The 16965-nt window shown below is 48.7% G+C and overlaps 1 protein-coding gene across 1 annotated transcript; it reads left to right on the forward strand.

Annotated features, from left to right (window-relative positions):
* The first annotated feature begins 533 nt into the window (after positions 1 to 533).
* MRPL1 (mitochondrial ribosomal protein L1) lies at positions 534 to 11619 on the forward strand. Its single transcript, XM_064149739.1, has 9 exons — positions 534 to 615; positions 834 to 945; positions 2200 to 2443; positions 3841 to 3924; positions 5356 to 5427; positions 5673 to 5784; positions 6996 to 7096; positions 10001 to 10082; positions 11186 to 11619. Exons 1-9 carry the CDS (start codon positions 582 to 584, stop codon positions 11323 to 11325), a joined length of 981 nt encoding a protein of 326 aa, XP_064005809.1. The 5' UTR covers positions 534 to 581; the 3' UTR covers positions 11326 to 11619.
* Positions 11620 to 16965: the final 5346 nt, after the last annotated feature.

The raw sequence follows: 16965 nt of genomic DNA on the forward strand, positions 1-16965 counted from the left end.
GATATCCGAGCAGCTTAGGACTTGGTTAAACAAACTCCTAGGTGGGTGTTGCTCCACGAGTTGCTTTGTCAACCAAGAGGATCTTTTCCCGACTCCTTATGCAACCGAACGAGTGGCAGCAGCGTGCAAATGTCATTCTTGATTACTTGGGACCGGCAGCGACAGACGTTAAGAGTGGGACGGCCGGCGTTCACCCAAACCGTGATGCTGGTATTTTCAGGCAGGATGATAGTGGTTTCCGAGGGAAGCAGCTCCAGCTGCCCCCATCCCACGGGAGACGCAGCCACCAGGGCTCACACTGCCACAGGTCCTGCCCACTCAGCGCCCTCGGGGCGGGGAGATCAGGTTTGTTCGCGGCGGTGCGGGAACCGACACCGCTTTTCTTCTTTGGCGTTGTCTTGTTTCCCGTTAAAACCCGACAAGCCCCGGTCATGCCCGTTTCACCGGGAGCGCTCGGAACGGTGGGTCGGGGCAGCGGCGGGTGCGGGGACCGCGGGAGGGAGGCACCGCTTGGCAGCTCCGGCCGGCGCCGGAAGAGCGCGGGGGAAGGTTTTTGTTGTGCGCCGCGGCGGCTGTGCAGGATGGCGGCGCCCGCGGGGGGCTGCCTGTGGCGAGGTGAAGGGCTTCGGCTGGCTCTCGCCGCCGGGAACGCGCGGGCCTTGGCTGCGCCGCTCCGCCGCCTCCCGCTGGGGGTCTCTGTGTTGCCGCTGGGGCGGCACGTCTTGCAGGGGACAACTGTGAAAAGCGGCGGGGCTTGACCGGGCGAGGGTGGCCGCCGGGGTGGTGGTGGGGCCGGGGCTGTGGTCTGAGGCTGTGTTTGCTTCTCTCTCCAGTACTGGCTCCGAGTCGCCGGTGGATCTTCCACGGGCTCGACCAGCGCCTCGCCGCCGCCCCTGCCTCGGTGAGCGCCGCGCCGCCCGTCCGCTTCTACGCCGCGGCAGCCAAGTGAGTGCCTTCTGCTGCCGCCTGAGGCAGCTCTCTTGGAGGTAGAGGGAGGGGAGTGTGCGGTGTCTGCAGTGTTACCACAGTATCATCAGGGTTGGAAGAGACCTCACAGACCATCAAGTCCAACCCTTTACCACAGAGCTTAAGGCTAGACCATGGCACCAAGTGCCACGTCCAATCCTGCCTTGAACAGCCCCAGGGACGGCGACTCCACCACCTCCCCGGGCAGCCCATTCCAGTGTCCAATGACTCTCTCAGTGAAGAACTTTCTCCTCACCTCCAGGCTAAATCTCCCCTGGCGCAGCCTGAGGCTGTGTCCTCTCGTTCTGGAGCTGGCCACCTGAGAGAAGAGAGCAACCTCCTCCTGGCCACAACCACCCCTCAGGTAGTTGTAGACAGCAATGAGGTCACCCCTGAGCCTCCTCTTCTCCAGGCTAACCAATCCCAGCTCCCTCAGCCTCTCCTCGTAGGGCTGTGCTCGAGGCCTCTCCCCAGCCTCGTTGCCCTTCTCTGGACACGCTCAAGCATCTCAATGTCCCTCCTAAACTGGGGAGCCCAGAACTGAACACAGTACTCAAGGTGTGGTCTAACCAGTGCAGAGTACAGGGGCAGAATGACCTCCCAAAACATTCTACCCTGCTTCAAACTAGCACACTGATCTCGATGGCTTCCCATTTTGTGCTAGTTTGAAGCAGTGTAGAATGTCTTGGTGAGGAGAACTAGATCCCAGGCTGTGAAAGGGAAACAGTGGTGATGTCTACTTCTCTCACAGTCTTGCTGAACAAGAAATGAAAACATTAGCTAACACTCTCACCATTTTTCTCTCTTGCTTGGGCGGCTGACTGAGCAACATCTTACTCCCTAACCTCACCTTCCATCTGGCCTAATCCACTTTGCTTCCTAACCCCGTGGCCAAACCTCCACTCTTCCTTAGGACTGGGGTAAAGTTGAGAGGGGCAGGGGGAAGGTGCAGGGGTGGTTGAGAGCCCCTCCCGGGGACTCAGGTTTCTGGGAGGGGAGTTGTGTTTCTGTATTACCTTTTACCTTGTCTATTTCTGTCTATAACTGTACATACTGTAAATATCTGCTTGTATATTGTGCTAGCTGTAAATATAAGCTTCATTCATATTCCCAGAACCGACTGAGTCTAGGTGATTTTCTAAAGTGTGGGGAGGTGGGGAACACCCAAACCATCACACATATGCTGTTAGCTCCTCAGCTGATGATTTAACAGTGTTTCTTTCTTTGTCTTAGACCTGCAAAAAAAGGTTCACAAAAGACCAAGAAGGAAGAAACAAAAAAGAAAGGCACAACTAGGAGGAGGCCACTGATGAGCAAACCTGTGGATGATGTCTACTTGACGTGGCTTTACAAGAGACCATCCTATGATTTGGAAGAGGCTGTGGGTATGCTAAAGAAGTTTCAGGAGCTGGACTTCACTAACCCCAGGCAGTACGTCTATATTAACGTGTTCCTAGATATGGAACTAAAGAAGAAGGTACGTTGGAAGTGTGTGCACATTGTGGATACATTGCAAAGTGAAAAGGTCGTGTTTGAAGTGCAGAGCAGGTGCTGCTGTTTGCCTTCTGGGCTGTCTCTTACAGCTTTGCTGATGGACAGAGGCTTTGTGCCTTTATACATCTGTTATTCAGCATCTCTTACACTGATGAGGTGGGGGTAGCACTCTGGAGGGTTTTGAAGACAAGCTGTTGTGTGACTGAATTTCATGGCTGGACAGGACTGGTTAAGCTCAGTTTTACATCCGTTCAGACTGTCTGCTGGAGCTGGAGAACAGGGCTGGTGAAAAGCAGAGAGAACTGGGGGTGTATAGTCTGGAGAAGGGGAGGCTGAGGGGAGACCTCATTGCTCTCTACAATTCCCTGAAAGGAGGTTGCAGTAACGGAAGGAATGGCTTTAATTTGTTGGTGGGAATTGAGGTGGGGGGCTTGAAAGGGGAGGATTAGATTGGAGATGAGGAAAAACTTCTTTGCTGCAAGAGTGGTCGGGGTTGGGAGAGGCTGCCCAGGGAGGTGGTGGAATTCCCATCCCTGGAGGTGTTCAAGAAAGATGTGGCCATGGCACTTGGGGACATGATTTAATGGCCATGGTGGTGTTGGGTTGAAGGTTGGATTCAATGTTCTTAGAGGTCTTCTCCAAACAAATCAGTTCTTTGATTCCATGAAATTACTGTGTGTGTTTTGTTCTGAGATGAAGTGTAAAAACAAGCTTCTTTCACCCTCTGCCCTTCTCCTTGGTTTTATGTTTTCACATAATACTCCTTGAAAGTCTGCTCCTCTTTTTTGTCTCTAAATTAAAGAAGTCCAGCCCAGTTCACTCCATTCCTAAAACTCCTTCAGCTTCTCCCATTTGGAGAAAGGGACACTTGAGAATTGATTTGTTTACACATGTAACTATCCTTTGGAGAGTCCCTTAGAGCTAGAAATAAAATGCACATAGAAATGCAGAGCTCCTGCTCCTGCTTTTGGAGGCTGTGTGGTGTTCTGAAGGCTTGCTGAGAGGCACGCTCCTTGCTGATGCTTTGGACTGGCCCTTGCATCAGAAGCGTCCTTTAGCTAAGCTGCAGCTACAGCACCTCAGTGGTAGTTACTGACTGGGCCTGAGCCTGGCAGCATTTCTGCTCTGGAGTCACTCAGCTCCTTTCTCTTGGGCCAGCTGCATCATAATTAATTCATGTCTCTTTAATTTAGGCATGAGTTTATGCTGGGCATAAAGCTGTCAAAACTTACACACCCTGCTTATTTACGACCTCTGTGCAAAGAACTTGTGGCTAAGGTTGCTGTTCAGGGGAGCAGCTCCACACAGCTCTCTAACTTGCCTTTTAAGTCAGAACTTGTACTTTTTGTTGTTTGTTTGACTGCTTTTCTTTCTTGTTAGAAAAGAGTGGAGCAGTTTTCAAGCACTGTTCTCCTTCCACATCGCTTCACAGATGAAATCAATAAAGTCTTGGTTTTCACAGAGGTGAGTAAGCCTGAATTGTTTGCTCCAGATGGTTTTATCTGGCATGCTCTTACAACACAGATGCTTCACCTGCCATTGCTACACCTTTTGTTGGGAAGACTCAATCAGTGCTTTACAGAACTTTTAAGTCTGTCTAGGGTTTATCTTTGGCAGTCTTAAGGTATTAACAAGTACCCAGGGGACAGCGATGTGCCCTGGTGGCCAAGGTCAGTAGCGCATTAAGAAGTGTGGCTAGCAGGTTGAGGGAGGTTCTCCTCCTGCTATGCTCAGCCCTGGTTGGAACACAGGATCACAGGATGTTAGGGTTTGGAAGGGACCTCCCTAGATCATCAAGTCCAACCCCCTGCCAGAGCAGGACCATATAATCTGGATGTATATCCAGATAAGGCTTGAAAAGTCTCCACAGAAGGAGACTCCACAACCTCTCTGGGCAGCCTCTTCCAGTGCTCTGTCACCCTTACAGTAAAGAAGTCCTTCCTCACATTGAGGTGGAACATCCTGTGCTGTAGTTTTATACCCACTGCGTCTTGTCCTATCACAGTGGGCAACTGAGAGGAGTTTGTCCTCTCCCTCTTGACCCCCATCCCTCAAATATTTATGGACATTGATTAGATCCCCTCTAAGTCTTCTCTTCACCAGACATATTGAGTACAGTGTTGTACTCAATTGTACATGTGTTGACCACAGTACGATTCTGGGCTCCCCAGTTCAAGAGAGACAGGGAGCTGCTTAAGAGAGTTGAATGGAGAGGTACAAGGATGATTTAGGAGGTGGAGCATCTCTCCTAAGAGACTTTGGGACTGTTGAGTCTGGAGAAGAAAAAGTTGAGAGGAGACCCTATCAATGTTCACAAGTATCTGAAGGGTGGCTGTCAGGAGGAGCATGGAGCCAGGCTCTTTTCAGTGATATCCAGTGATAGGATGAGAGGCAGTGGACATAAGTTTAGTCAGAGGAAATTAATTTCAACATAAGGAAAAACTCTCGAGGGTGGTGGAGTCCTGGAGCAAGCTGCCCAGAGAGGTTGTGGAGTCTCCTTCTCTAAGGATGGTTGCTCCATCCAGTGTCTGGTTCCTTGTAGTTTCCAGGGGATGGAGATGGGAGGGGAAGGGTTCCTCAGGAAATGGAATGGGCTTTTCTCCCTCTTCTCCTGTAGAATCAACTAAAGACTTGGCTGTCACTCCTTACTAGGGCCTGAAGTGGAGTTGCTGTGTTTTAATGACCATGGTGGTGTTAGGTGGTTGGACTCAGTGATCTTTTCCAACCAAAACAATTCTATAGTAAATCACCAGCATGATGTTATTTTTGGTCTTTGGTTAAAACCATTCTTTCCCTCTTAACCTGTAAACAGCCTGACTTTCTACCCAGTTGTCCAAAAGAAATCAGAAGGTACAGATGTGAATATATTCTTATTTAGTTCTTTTCTCTCTACAGAATGAGCAAGAAGCTGAAATAGCTCGAGACAATGGAGCTGCTGTTGTGGGAGGACTTGAATTAATCAAATGGGTATTTATTTATTATTTTTAAAAAAGAATTCTATAAATATCCTAAATTAAAGAATGATTAAGAAAGAGAGGGAACAAAAAACCTCCTGCCCAGTAAGCTCTGGCTTGAAGTTGTCAGCCAAGAGTGAGGGATGAATTTCTGTCCTCTTGACATGCTTGTGTACTGAGGTAATTTAGTGCATTCCTAAACACATCTAATTGGTTTAGTGCATTCCTAAATACATCTAATTGTTTTTTTTATTGCAGATTTTGGAAGATGAAATCCAAGTGGATGCTTATGTAGCTGTTCCTGAAATAATGCCTAAGCTGATACCGCTGAGGAACAAACTGAAACGGAAATATCCAAACACAAAGAGAAGTAAGAAGCAATTTTCTCTTCTCAGTCTCAAACTGAACAAGATCCCATTCCAGAGGTGACACTGAAACTTTTTGTTTTGTAAGGGTATAGCACTACATCAAATATATGGGACTGGGTCACTCCTTTTGTCTTTGATAAGAGTAGTTTTGAGAATCTAGAACAGAGCTTTTCTCCTACAACAGGCAAATTAGAATCAAAATAAGTCTGGCTACTGTTTGGCTGTGTGTTTTTCAGTCCTGATGAGCCAAAATAATGTTGTGGAGCTACCCAGGGAAACAAACTTAAAACAACCTCACCTTCACTGACAGAGTTGTGTTGTGAAATTGTTTGGACCCTAGCTTCAGCTTCATGACTGTGATTGATTGGAAGAGTTCACCATGAGCCAGCAGTGCCCTCACACAGCCCAGAAGGCAGCCAGGTGCTGGGCTGCAGCCACAGGAGTGTGTGCAACAGGGCAAGAGAGGGGATTCTGCCCCTTGGCTCTGCTCTGCTGAGACCTCACTTCCAATACTGCCTCTAGTGCTGGTGTCCTTGGCAGAAGGAGGACACAGAGATGTTGGAGTGAGTCCAGAGAAGGCCACAAAGATGATCCAAATGCTGGGGCACCTCTGCTATGAGGACAGGCTGGGGAAGCTGGGGTTGTTCAGCCTAGAGAAGGGAAGATTCTTGAGGGACCTTAGATATGCCTTCCAATAGCAGAAGGGATCTTACAGGAAGGCTACAAAGGGACCTTTCATGAGGGTGTCTAGAGACAGGACAAGGGTAATGGTTTGAAGCTCAGGGAGAGCAGGGTTAGATTGGATCTTAGGAAGAAGTCCTTCAGTGTGAGGGTGATGAGACCCTGGAATAGGTTGCCCAGGGAGGTTGTGGCTGCCTCCTCCCTGGTGGCTGAGAGATGTGCCTGTTTCTCCTTGTCTTTCTAGCTGCTTCACTTGCATTAAGAATTAAAACTTTGGTTTCTATAGACATAAACAGTTCCTTTATCTGAAGTGATGCCTTTGCTGCATTTCCTACTCCGTTAGATGCTGATGGATGAGGAAGGAGGGAAGATGAACGTTACTGATACACTATCAGGGCACCATTGGCTTGTCTGTGAAACACTGGAGTTTTAACTGCTTGACTTGCAAGACTGAACCCACATATCCCACTTTGTCATGCTCATAAGCATCACTCAGACCACTTTTTTTGCCTTGGTTTTGCTTGTTTTCCAGATTCCCTGGGCCATGATATTCCCCAAATGCTGAAACTCTACAAAGAAGGTCTTCACTACTCGGTAAAAGATGAGGATGTCATCGAGACAAGAATAGCAAGAGTGAGTTCATAGGAAATAGAGTGGCTCAGGTTGGAAGGGACCTCAGAGATCATCTGCTCCAACCCCCCTGCCATGGACAGGGACACCTCTCAACTAGACTCATCCAACCTAGCCTTGAACACCCCCAGCGAGGAGGCAGCCACAGCCTCCCTGGGCAGCCTATGCCAGAGTCTCGCCACCCTCTTACTGAAGGACTTCTTCTTAAAGTCCTAACCCTGCTTTCCCTTAGCTTCAAACCATTCCCCTTTGGCCTATCTCTGGACACCTTCATGCAAAGTCCCTCTGCAGCCTTCCTGCAGGATCCCTTCAGGTACTGGAAGGCAGTTCTAAGGTTCCCACGGAGTCTTCTCTAGGCTGAACACCACCAGGTCCCTCAGCCTATCCTCATAACAGAGGTGCTCCAGCATCTAGATCAGCCTATCCTCATAACAGAGGTGCTCCAGCATTTAGATCATCTTTGTGGCCTCTGGACTCCAGCAGCACTGTGTCCACCTGCTGGAGACAGCAGAACTGGAGGCAGTATTGGAGGTGCAGTCTCAGCAGAGCAGAGCCAAGGAGCAGAATCCCCTCTCTTGCCCTGCTGCCCATGCTCCTCTGGCTGCAGCCAATTTTCTGCGCTGAGCAGAAGTGGATTTAGTATTAAGAGAGAAGAAAGCTGTGGTTTTAATGTTTGTTTCCAAGCTTTTACTCGTGGTCTCTAAGTGACCTGTAGCTAAATAGAACTGTTAACTCTCTGTGTGACATCTTCAGCTGACGTGAGCCCTGCATGCTCTTGTGTCATCTTAGCAAGTGGTTCAGCTAACACTGAGAGCAAGGCATTGCTGCTGCCAAGGATTGGATCTGTGTTGGTGAGGAGTTGTAGTAATGAGCAAAATAGGATGAAAATTCTGCTACTGCTTGCAATCTCCTTGTGAGCTGATGTCTTAACATAGGTTTCCTTTTCCTCCTGTCACCTTCTGAGAGTAAAGGATAGATTTTCATGGATGACTCCTTGATCTTGGGTGAGAAAGAGCCAGGTGAGGGTTCCCTTGGAGTTCACATGTGCTGAGTTGATGTCAGCTCTGTGGCAGAGGTGATTGCAGCACTGCACACAGTGTGACGTGCTCCGAGTTGTATGCAGAGGGATGACTCAGTGGTTATGGCTTGTGTAAAATGGCTCCACCCTCTCTACTACCCTGTGTACCTGACCTAGATTTCTTCCTGTTTGTGCAGCAGAGCTGAGGAGTGCAGGCAAAGCTCTGGGAGGCCGTGAGAGCCTTGAGTGCCTCTCTGCTGACCGCTGAATCACTTTGCAAACTGGAATCTTGTCCATGGGAAAGCAGCCATTTCTGAATTACACAGCAGCAGGGGGATCTGTTGCTGTGTTCCAAGCTGGAGTGTGGATGTTTCTGGGAGCCTGCCAGGCTGCCTTTCTCAAAGAGCTCTTTTCAGTGCTGCTGTCTCATGTTGCCTCTTAGTTCAGTGATGGCCAACAGCCTGATGTAATGCTCTGCTCCCACACAAGTCAGCAGCTTCAGTGCTGTTTTCTTAGTAGTAATTGAGATGTCTTTGAAAAGCCCAGAAGTTGGCAGCAGTCAGGTTTAATTGGTAGATCTGAAGTTGGGAAGCTGGAAGTGTCAGATGTGCTTTTAAGACATGCAGCTTAAGGCAGAAGGGAGAAGAATGAGGACACCTGAGTTATCTCCTTCAGAATCAAGTGATCTATGGAGGGCAGCTTCACATCATTTTTTTGAGGGTTCACAGACTGCATTGGGGTGGAAGGGACCCCAAAAGTCATCTTGTCCAACCCCTCTGCAGTTGGCAGGGACACCTCCAACTAGATCAGTCTCTGAGCTTGGATGACTCCAGAGATGGATCCTCAACCATATCCCTGGGCAGCCTGTGCCGGTATTTTCCCACCCTCATTGTGCAGAACTTCCTCCTCATCTCCAACCTAAATCTGCCCTGCTCCAGTTTCAAACCTCTTGTCCTACCCTACAGGCCCTTCTAAACAGGCTCTCTCCAGCCTTCCTGTAGGTCTCTTTCAGATACTGAAACAAAGCTTTTAAGCTCTCCCTGGAGCCTTGTCCAGGCTGAACAGCCACAACTTTTTCAGCCTATCCCAGTAACAGAGGTGCTCCAACTCCCTGCTCATCTCTGTGGCCTCCTCTGGACCCGTTCCCTCAGGTCCATGTCTCTCTTGTGTTGGGGGCCTCATAGTTGGACACAGCACTCCAGGTGAGATCTCCTCAGAGTGACAGGATCACCTCTTTCAACCTGCTGACCACACTTTTTTGATGCAAGCCAAGCTAAGAGCTTCTTGTAGGGAGGTCAAAATGCCATGGAAGGGAACCAAGGTGACCAAAAAAGGTAGATGCAATCTTGGTGGATGTTCAGAGCTCAGTGCTCCCATGTACTTCATGAAGAAAGCAGAAATTTCCTGCAGTGTGTTAAAATGGGGGAAAAGGGGGGGAAGAAACTAATTTTAAAGTGATTAATTTAGTTCTGTTCAAGTTCTTCATGCTTTCCATTTGAGGTGCTTGTGCTTTTTGAGCTGTTTTGTGCTCTCACAACTAATTGAAGCTTCTTTTCTTCAGATACTTTATCTTAGTACAATCTGGGGGGGTGAAACACCTTAACATAGATTGCTTTCTAAGACTTTATACTTCGTGTTGTTTCAGAGCTGTGGAAATTTAATCTCGTGGGTAGAAATTTGGAGATTTGTGATGAGCATACAACTGTAACAAATCCTTTTTTTCCCTCCCAGTCAGTTGGATAAGGCTGTTAACAGGATTTGTAGCTCCTCAGCAGGGAACACAGAAGCAATCTATCCAGATACAGCCTAAATATCTACCCAGAGCTTGCAGATTGATTAGCCTGGGCTTTAAATACCACCGTGGCTAACTTGGCTTTATCTTTTTGCAGCTGGATATGCCTGCTGAACAGATCATTGCCAATCTAAAAGTCATTATCAATGATATCTGCACATTCAAGCCATCAACTTATGGTAAGCAGCTGTTCTTCTAATGGTGTAGTTGAAGGTACAGCAAACAAAACAATGAGATGAGTGTTCTTTTGGGGGTTGACATTCAGTCACCTTTGTCTGCCTTGGGGCAGGGGGAGGGAGATGTTTGGTAGCTCATTAAGTCAAGGCCTAAGAACTTGGTGGCCTGGAAGGGCATAGTGTCTGTTCCTGTTGATGTGAGGGCTGATTTCACTCTGGCACAATCACAGAATGGTTTGGGTTGGAAGGAACCTTAGAAATCTCCTAGTTCCAACCCCCTGCCATAGAGAGAGACACCTCACACGGAATCACAGAGTGCATCAGATTTGAAGAAATGCCCAAAGGTCATCTTGTCCAACCCCTCTGCTGTGAGCAAGGACATCTCCAGTTAGATCAGGTTGCTCAGGGTCAGCAGTGCAAGAGGAGAGACTCTGCCCCTTTGCTCTGCTGACATCCCACCTCCAACACGGCATCCAGTTCTGGTGTCTGCAGCAGAAGAACGACACAGCTCTTAGAGTGAGTCCAGAGGAGGCCACAAAGATGATCCAAGGGCTGCAGCACCTCTGCTGTGAGGTCAGGCTGAGTGAGCTGGGGCTATTCAGCCTGGAGAAGATTCCAAGGGGGGCCTTAGATCTGCCTTCCAATGCCTGAAAGGGTCTTGCAGGAAGGCTGCAGACAGACTTTTCCTGATGGTGTGTAGAGACAGCACAAGGGGAATGGTTGAAGCTGAGGGAGAGCAGGGTTAGACTGGATCTGAGGAAAAAGTTCTTCCATGTGAGGATGGTGAGACTCTGGAACAGGCTGCCCAGATAGGTTGTGGCTGCCTCTTCCTTGGAGGTACTCAAGGCCAAGTTGGATGAGGCCTTGAGTACCTGAGTGTAGTTGAGAATTGTCCCTGCCCCTGGCAGGAAAGGGGAATAGATGATCTCTGAGGTCCCTTCCCACCTGAGCTATTTTATGATCAATGAGAGACACAAACAGCAGAGGTGCCCACAGGTATAGTTCTTGATCCAGGCCGTGTACTTCCACAGGATGGATTAGGACCAAGATAAATCATCCTGGAGACACAAGAAGTGACCAAACTGGTGGTGATTTTTGTTTTCTAGATCCTATAGTGCGGAGCTTGGTTATTAGATCTGCAAGCAGTGAAGGTTTGCTGTTGAAACTTGATGGAATTCTACCTCAGGTGGAGAAAGAAGGAGAGGAAGAAAACGCAGAAGATGATGAAGAACAACCTGCCCAATAATTTGTTAGTATCTGATGTCTTTCCTTTTAGATCTGATGACCAACTTGGGAAGCAAATGGTGTCACTGAAATCTTTAAGAAAGGAAACATAAATCTGAGTGGGGATTTTTTTCCCCTCTTGTAAATTCTGTGCAACACCAAACATCCCAGACAGGAGTCTGCTGTCAAGACTGAAGAGGTTTTTAATTCCCTCTTTTGGTAGCTGGGAGCAGATCGTTTGTGTGGTTTGTGGTGTTGGGTTTTTTTTTGTCTTTTCATGTATTTCTTACTTTAATAAAAGTATTTAACTTCTGAACGATTGCCATCCAGTTTCCACAGCTGAAGCTGAAAGACCAGCATATGGATGAGGCCTTGAGCAACCTGCTCCAAGTGAAGGATGGCCCTGCCCGTGGCAGAGGGGTTGAATTAGATATCTTTAAGGTCTCTTCCAACCCATCCTATTCAGTGTTGTATCCACTGTGCTGGGCTTTTGACTCTGTTGAAATTGCAGAATGGTCAATGCTTTTGTTCTCTTGACTGTCCTCACTGCGGGTGGACAATGCTTCTTTCTTTGTCCTCCTTTTTAACTCCTCATTTCTTCATCCTCCTTCCTTTTCTCCTCCTTCTTTCTCTTTCTTTCCCCTTTCCTCCTCTCCCTCTCTTTCTTTCCCCTTTCCTCCTCTCCCTCTCTTTCTTTCCCCTTTCCTCCTCTCCCTCTCTTTCTTTCCCCTTTCCTCCTCTCCCTCTCTCTCTTTCCCCTTTCCTCCTCTCCCTCTCTCTCTTTCCCCTTTCCTCCTCTCCCTCTCTCTCTTTCCCCTTTCCTCCTCTCCCTCTCTCTCTTTCCCCTTTCCTCCTCTCCCTCTCTCTCTTTCCCCTTTCCTCCTCTCCCTCTCTCTCTTTCCCCTTTCCTCCTCTCCCTCTCTCTCTTTCCCCTTTCCTCCTCTCCCTCTCTCTCTTTCCCCTTTCCTCCTCTCCCTCTCTCTCTTTCCCCTTTCCTCCTCTCCCTCTCTCTCTTTCCCCTTTCCTCCTCTCCCTCTCTCTCTTTCCCCTTTCCTCCTCTCCCTCTCTCTCTTTCCCCTTTCCTCCTCTCCCTCTCTCTCTTTCCCCTTTCCTCCTCTCCCTCTCTCTCTTTCCCCTTTCCTCCTCTCCCTCTCTCTCTTTCCCCTTTCCTCCTCTCCCTCTCTCTCTTTCCCCTTTCCTCCTCTCCCTCTCTCTCTTTCCCCTTTCCTCCTCTCCCTCTCTCTCTTTCCCCTTTCCTCCTCTCCCTCTCTTTCCTCTCCTTTCTCTGTTCTGCAGAAGCTGAATTTGTAGAGTGAAGCTTTTTCAGCTCCCCAACACCAATGTCTATTCATTTCTGATAAAAAAGGCAGATTTGCCCTTTGGAGGGTGGCTGCCTATGAAAAAATGTGCTAGTTAAGTGCAGTATGAACTTAAATCAGAACCTCTGACTGCTGGGTGTGCATTCAGAGAAGCAAAGCAGGGAATAAGAAACATTCCTGCATAAAACTGTACCTGGAAAATTTCAACAGTGGGAAAACTGCCAGCCTGCACCTCCAGAAAGTCAGGTGAGCAAGGGGAAGAAAAAGAAGCTGATGGCTGGAAGATTTTTTTTTAACAGCTGCATTTGTTCAGCTGTAATCCTGAAGCTCTGAAGGCAAGTTTGGAGTGCCACTAATTGATCAAGGAATCGTTGTGTAAACTCAGCATTACACAAATTCTGCTTTTCATCCTGGAATGCTCCACCGGCACAGAGCAGAGATGAAAGGCAGGAAGACAACATGAGATTATTTCCCCTTTTAATAAGCTTAGTCCCCAGCCATGTAGAGTGGCAGTTGGTGGATGTGTGGTTCTTGTGCCAACAGTTTAATTGGTACAGAAAGTGTAGCTGAAATGGCATTGCTGCCTCCTACAAATTAATACTGCTGTACTAATTACACCCCCATGCTTTGTAATGCTTTACTGGGTAGTATATAAATAGCTTTTCTGTCCCTGATGATAAAGTCCTGTATGATAAGAGGCACCCTTTGCACTGGAGTTTGTCTTAATGAGTGCTTGATACTCCTTTGATAGGTAAATAGAGCACAGATCTTCTATCAAAAGCAAAATGACAGGAACCCAGGACCTGCTTACTTGGTGAGGTGAGAAAGGATTAACCAGTCCATGCCAGCTGCTTTTGTGAGATTTTAGCTACAGGAAGTGGAAACAATTTGAAGGAAGTTCCTCTGCAGTGAAAGGTACCTCAGGCAAATGGCATACACTTGGAATATCAGAGCACACTGTGATGGTTTGGGTGTTCCCTGCCCCTTCACACTTTGGAAATCACTCAGCCTGCTCTGGAAATTGAATGAAGCTTATTATTTACAGCTTAGCTCAATACATAAGCAGATATTTACAGTATATACAGTTATAGACAGAAATAGACAAGGTAAAAGGTAACACAGAAACACAACAGCCCTCAGAAACCTGAGTCCCCAGGAGGGGCTCCCAACTGCCCTTCCACCTTCCCCCTACCCCTCTCAACCTTACCCCAGTCCCAAGGAAGAATGGAGGTTCAGCCAGGGGGTTAGGAAGCAAAGTGGATCAGTCAGAAAAACAGAGGGTGAGGTAAGAGAGATGCAGCTCAGAGCTCCCCAGCAGGAGTAGTTGTGCCTTATCTATGTTTGAATTCTTGTTCTTTACATCTCAGCAAGCCTATGAGGGAAGTAGACATCACCACTGTTCCTTTCACAGCCTATGATCTAGTTCTTCTCACTCAAACATTCTAGCTAGCTTCAAACTAGCACACACACACTCCTGGTTCCTGTGGAGCTGCTGACAAGTGACTAAAAGTTCCCACTGTTAAACCTTGCTGTGCACTCTTGGCCCTCAGCAAGAGGAAGGAGATGTTTGAGGGGCAATGGACATGAACACAAGAAGTTCTGCCCCAACAGGAGGAGAAACTTTACTGTGAGGGTGTTAGAGCCCTGGAGCAGGCTGTCCAGAGAGGTTGTGGAGTCTCCTCCGGAGACCAAGAATCACCTGGATGTGTTCCTGTGTGACTTGCCCTGGATGACCCTGCTTTGCTAGGGGTTTTGAACTCAATGTTTACAGAGGTCACTTTCAACCCCTACTACTCTGTGGTTGTGTGGGAGGGTAGCTGGAAGGACAGGACCATCTTCTTTTGGGCTGCATGAAAAGCACTGGGGAGCAGGTCAAGGGAGAGCATTCTGCAGCTCTGCTCTCTGAGACCTCACCTGGAGTACTCTGAACAGCTCTGACACCCTCAGCACAAGAAGGACAGGGAGCTGTTGGAGTGGGGCCAGAGGAGGCCACAACAATGATAGGAAGGCTGGAACACCTCTGCTGTGAGGACAGGGTGAGAGAGTTGGGGTTGTTCAGCCTGGAGAAGACTCAGGGACACCTGGTGGCTTTTCAGTGCTTAAAGGAGCAGGTCAGAAAGCTGGGGACAGACTTTTGAGCAGAGCCTGTTGTAACAGGACAAGGAGTGATGGTTTGAACTGAAAGAAGGAGATTCAGAGTAGAGAGAAGGATGAAAGTTCTTACACTGAAAGTGGGGTGAGACCCTGGCCCAGATTGCCCAGAGAGGTGGGAGATGCCTCATCCCTGGAACCATTTCAGATCAGGTTGTTTGGGACTCTGAGCAACCTGCTCCAGTTGCAGACATCCCTGCTGAGTGCAGGAGGGTTGGACTGGATGAGCTTTGAAGATCTTTCCCAACCTAAAGTGTTCTCTGATTCCCTCAGAGCACAGGGTGAGGCAGGCTGGGCGGTGTGCCCTAGTTCTCTGCCAAAGAGCTTTGTGCTTTTCAGTGCACTTTTACCCTTCATCCTCTCCTGCCTCATTTTTAGCAGCACAGCCCAAGCCAGGCTGGATTTGGTTGGCAGCTTCATTTCAACCCAAAATATTTCAGGGGGGAAGTGTCAGGTTACAACATTTGAGGTCACAGCCTCTTTGCCTCTAAAAGCTGATGGTGAGAAAGCAGCAGCTGATGTCTGGGGCTTGGAATCCTCAACTGTTTATTGGAGAAGTTCACCAATGGTCCTGGTGGAGCAAAGGGAGTGCTGCAATACATTTAGCAGCACAGATGATGTATTTCTGCTCTGAGCACTGTCTTCTATGAACCTGCTGTTAGCTTAACTAAGGAGAGGCAGGCAATGAACTGGGATTGCCACTCAGTGCACACAGAAATATTTGCCCAAACAAGGAAGAAATCACCAGGCATTTGTGGGGAATGAAGGCTTTAGGCTGACACTCAGCCTAAAGCTGGGCTTGTGCTCCAGGAGATCTTGAATCTGCACAGGTCAAACTGAGTTCAGGGGGCTTTTGCTGTAAATTATAGCAATATCTTTATTGATGATCTGGATGAGGGGATTGAGTCCAGCACCAAGAAGTTTTCAGATGCCACCAAGCTAGGAGCAGGTGTTGATGTGTAAGAGCGTAGGAGAGCCCTGCAGAGGGACCTAGACAGTCTGGATGGGTGGGCAGAGGCTAAAGGGATGAGATTTAACAAGGCCAAGTGCAGGGTTCTGCACTTTGGCCACAACAACCCCAAGCAGTGCTACAGGCTGGGGACAGAGTGGCTGAGAGCAGCCAGGAAGAAAGGGACCTGGGGTACTGGTAGATAATAGGCTGAAGATGAGCCAGCAGTGTGCCCAGGTGGGCAGCAGAGCCAATGGCATCCTGGCCTGCATCAGGAACAGTGTGGCCAGTAGGACGAGGGAGGTTATTCTGCCCTGTACTCAGCACTGGTCAGGCCACACCTTGAGTGCTGTGTCCAGTTCTGGGCTCCTCAATTCAAGAGTAATGTTGAGGTGCTGGAAGGTGTCCACAGGAGGGCGCCAAAGCTGGTGAGGGGCCTGGAGCACAGCCCTGTGAGGAGAGGCTGAGGGAGCTGGGGGTGTGCAGCCTGCAGAAGAGGAGGCTCAGGGCAGAGCTCATTGCTGTCTACAACTCCGTGAAGGGAGGCTGTAGCCAGGTGGGGTTGGTCTCTTCTGCCAGGCAAGCAGCAACAGAAGAAGGGGACACAGTCTGAAGCTGTGACAGGGAAGGTCTAAAATGGATGTTAGGAGGAAGTTGTTGTCAGAGAGAGTGATTGGCATTGGAATGGGCTGCCCAGGGAGGTGGGAGTTGCTGTCCCTGGAGGTGTTGAAGCCAAGCCTGGCTGAGGCACTTAGTGCCATGGTCTGGTTGACTGGATAGGGCTGGGTGCTAGGTTGGCCTGGATGAGCTTGGAGGTCTCTTCCAACCTGCTTGATTCTGTGATTCTAAGGAAGTGAAGTTAGAGCAGGACAAAGGTGTTGCAAGCACCACAGTCTAAAGGGATGCAAGTAACGCTGAGCTCTCCCTGCTCAGGGGGCTCTTAGAGGCTGCAAGGAGTTAGTATTATCACTGGTCCCACAGCTGCTGCTCTGCTATGTTGTAGCTGGAAATATCAAATCAGCCATGGACATCTCTGGAATTTAAGTTGTTGGGAAGAGACAACACTTTTCATGTTCCCAGGGACAGGGCTGCCAAGTTCTGTGGTGTCTCTGCAGTACCTTTGGTATGGTCAGCCTCTAGCCTTTGAGTGAAGCTGATACTGTATGTAACAGCCTCCAACCTTTGAGTGAAGCTGAACCTGTGTGCTAAATTCTGTCCATGTGGTAACACTGGCATTGATTTA

Source organism: Pogoniulus pusillus, chromosome 10 (assembly GCF_015220805.1).
Source record: "Pogoniulus pusillus isolate bPogPus1 chromosome 10, bPogPus1.pri, whole genome shotgun sequence".
In the NCBI taxonomy this organism is placed as follows: Eukaryota; Metazoa; Chordata; class Aves; order Piciformes; family Lybiidae; genus Pogoniulus; species Pogoniulus pusillus.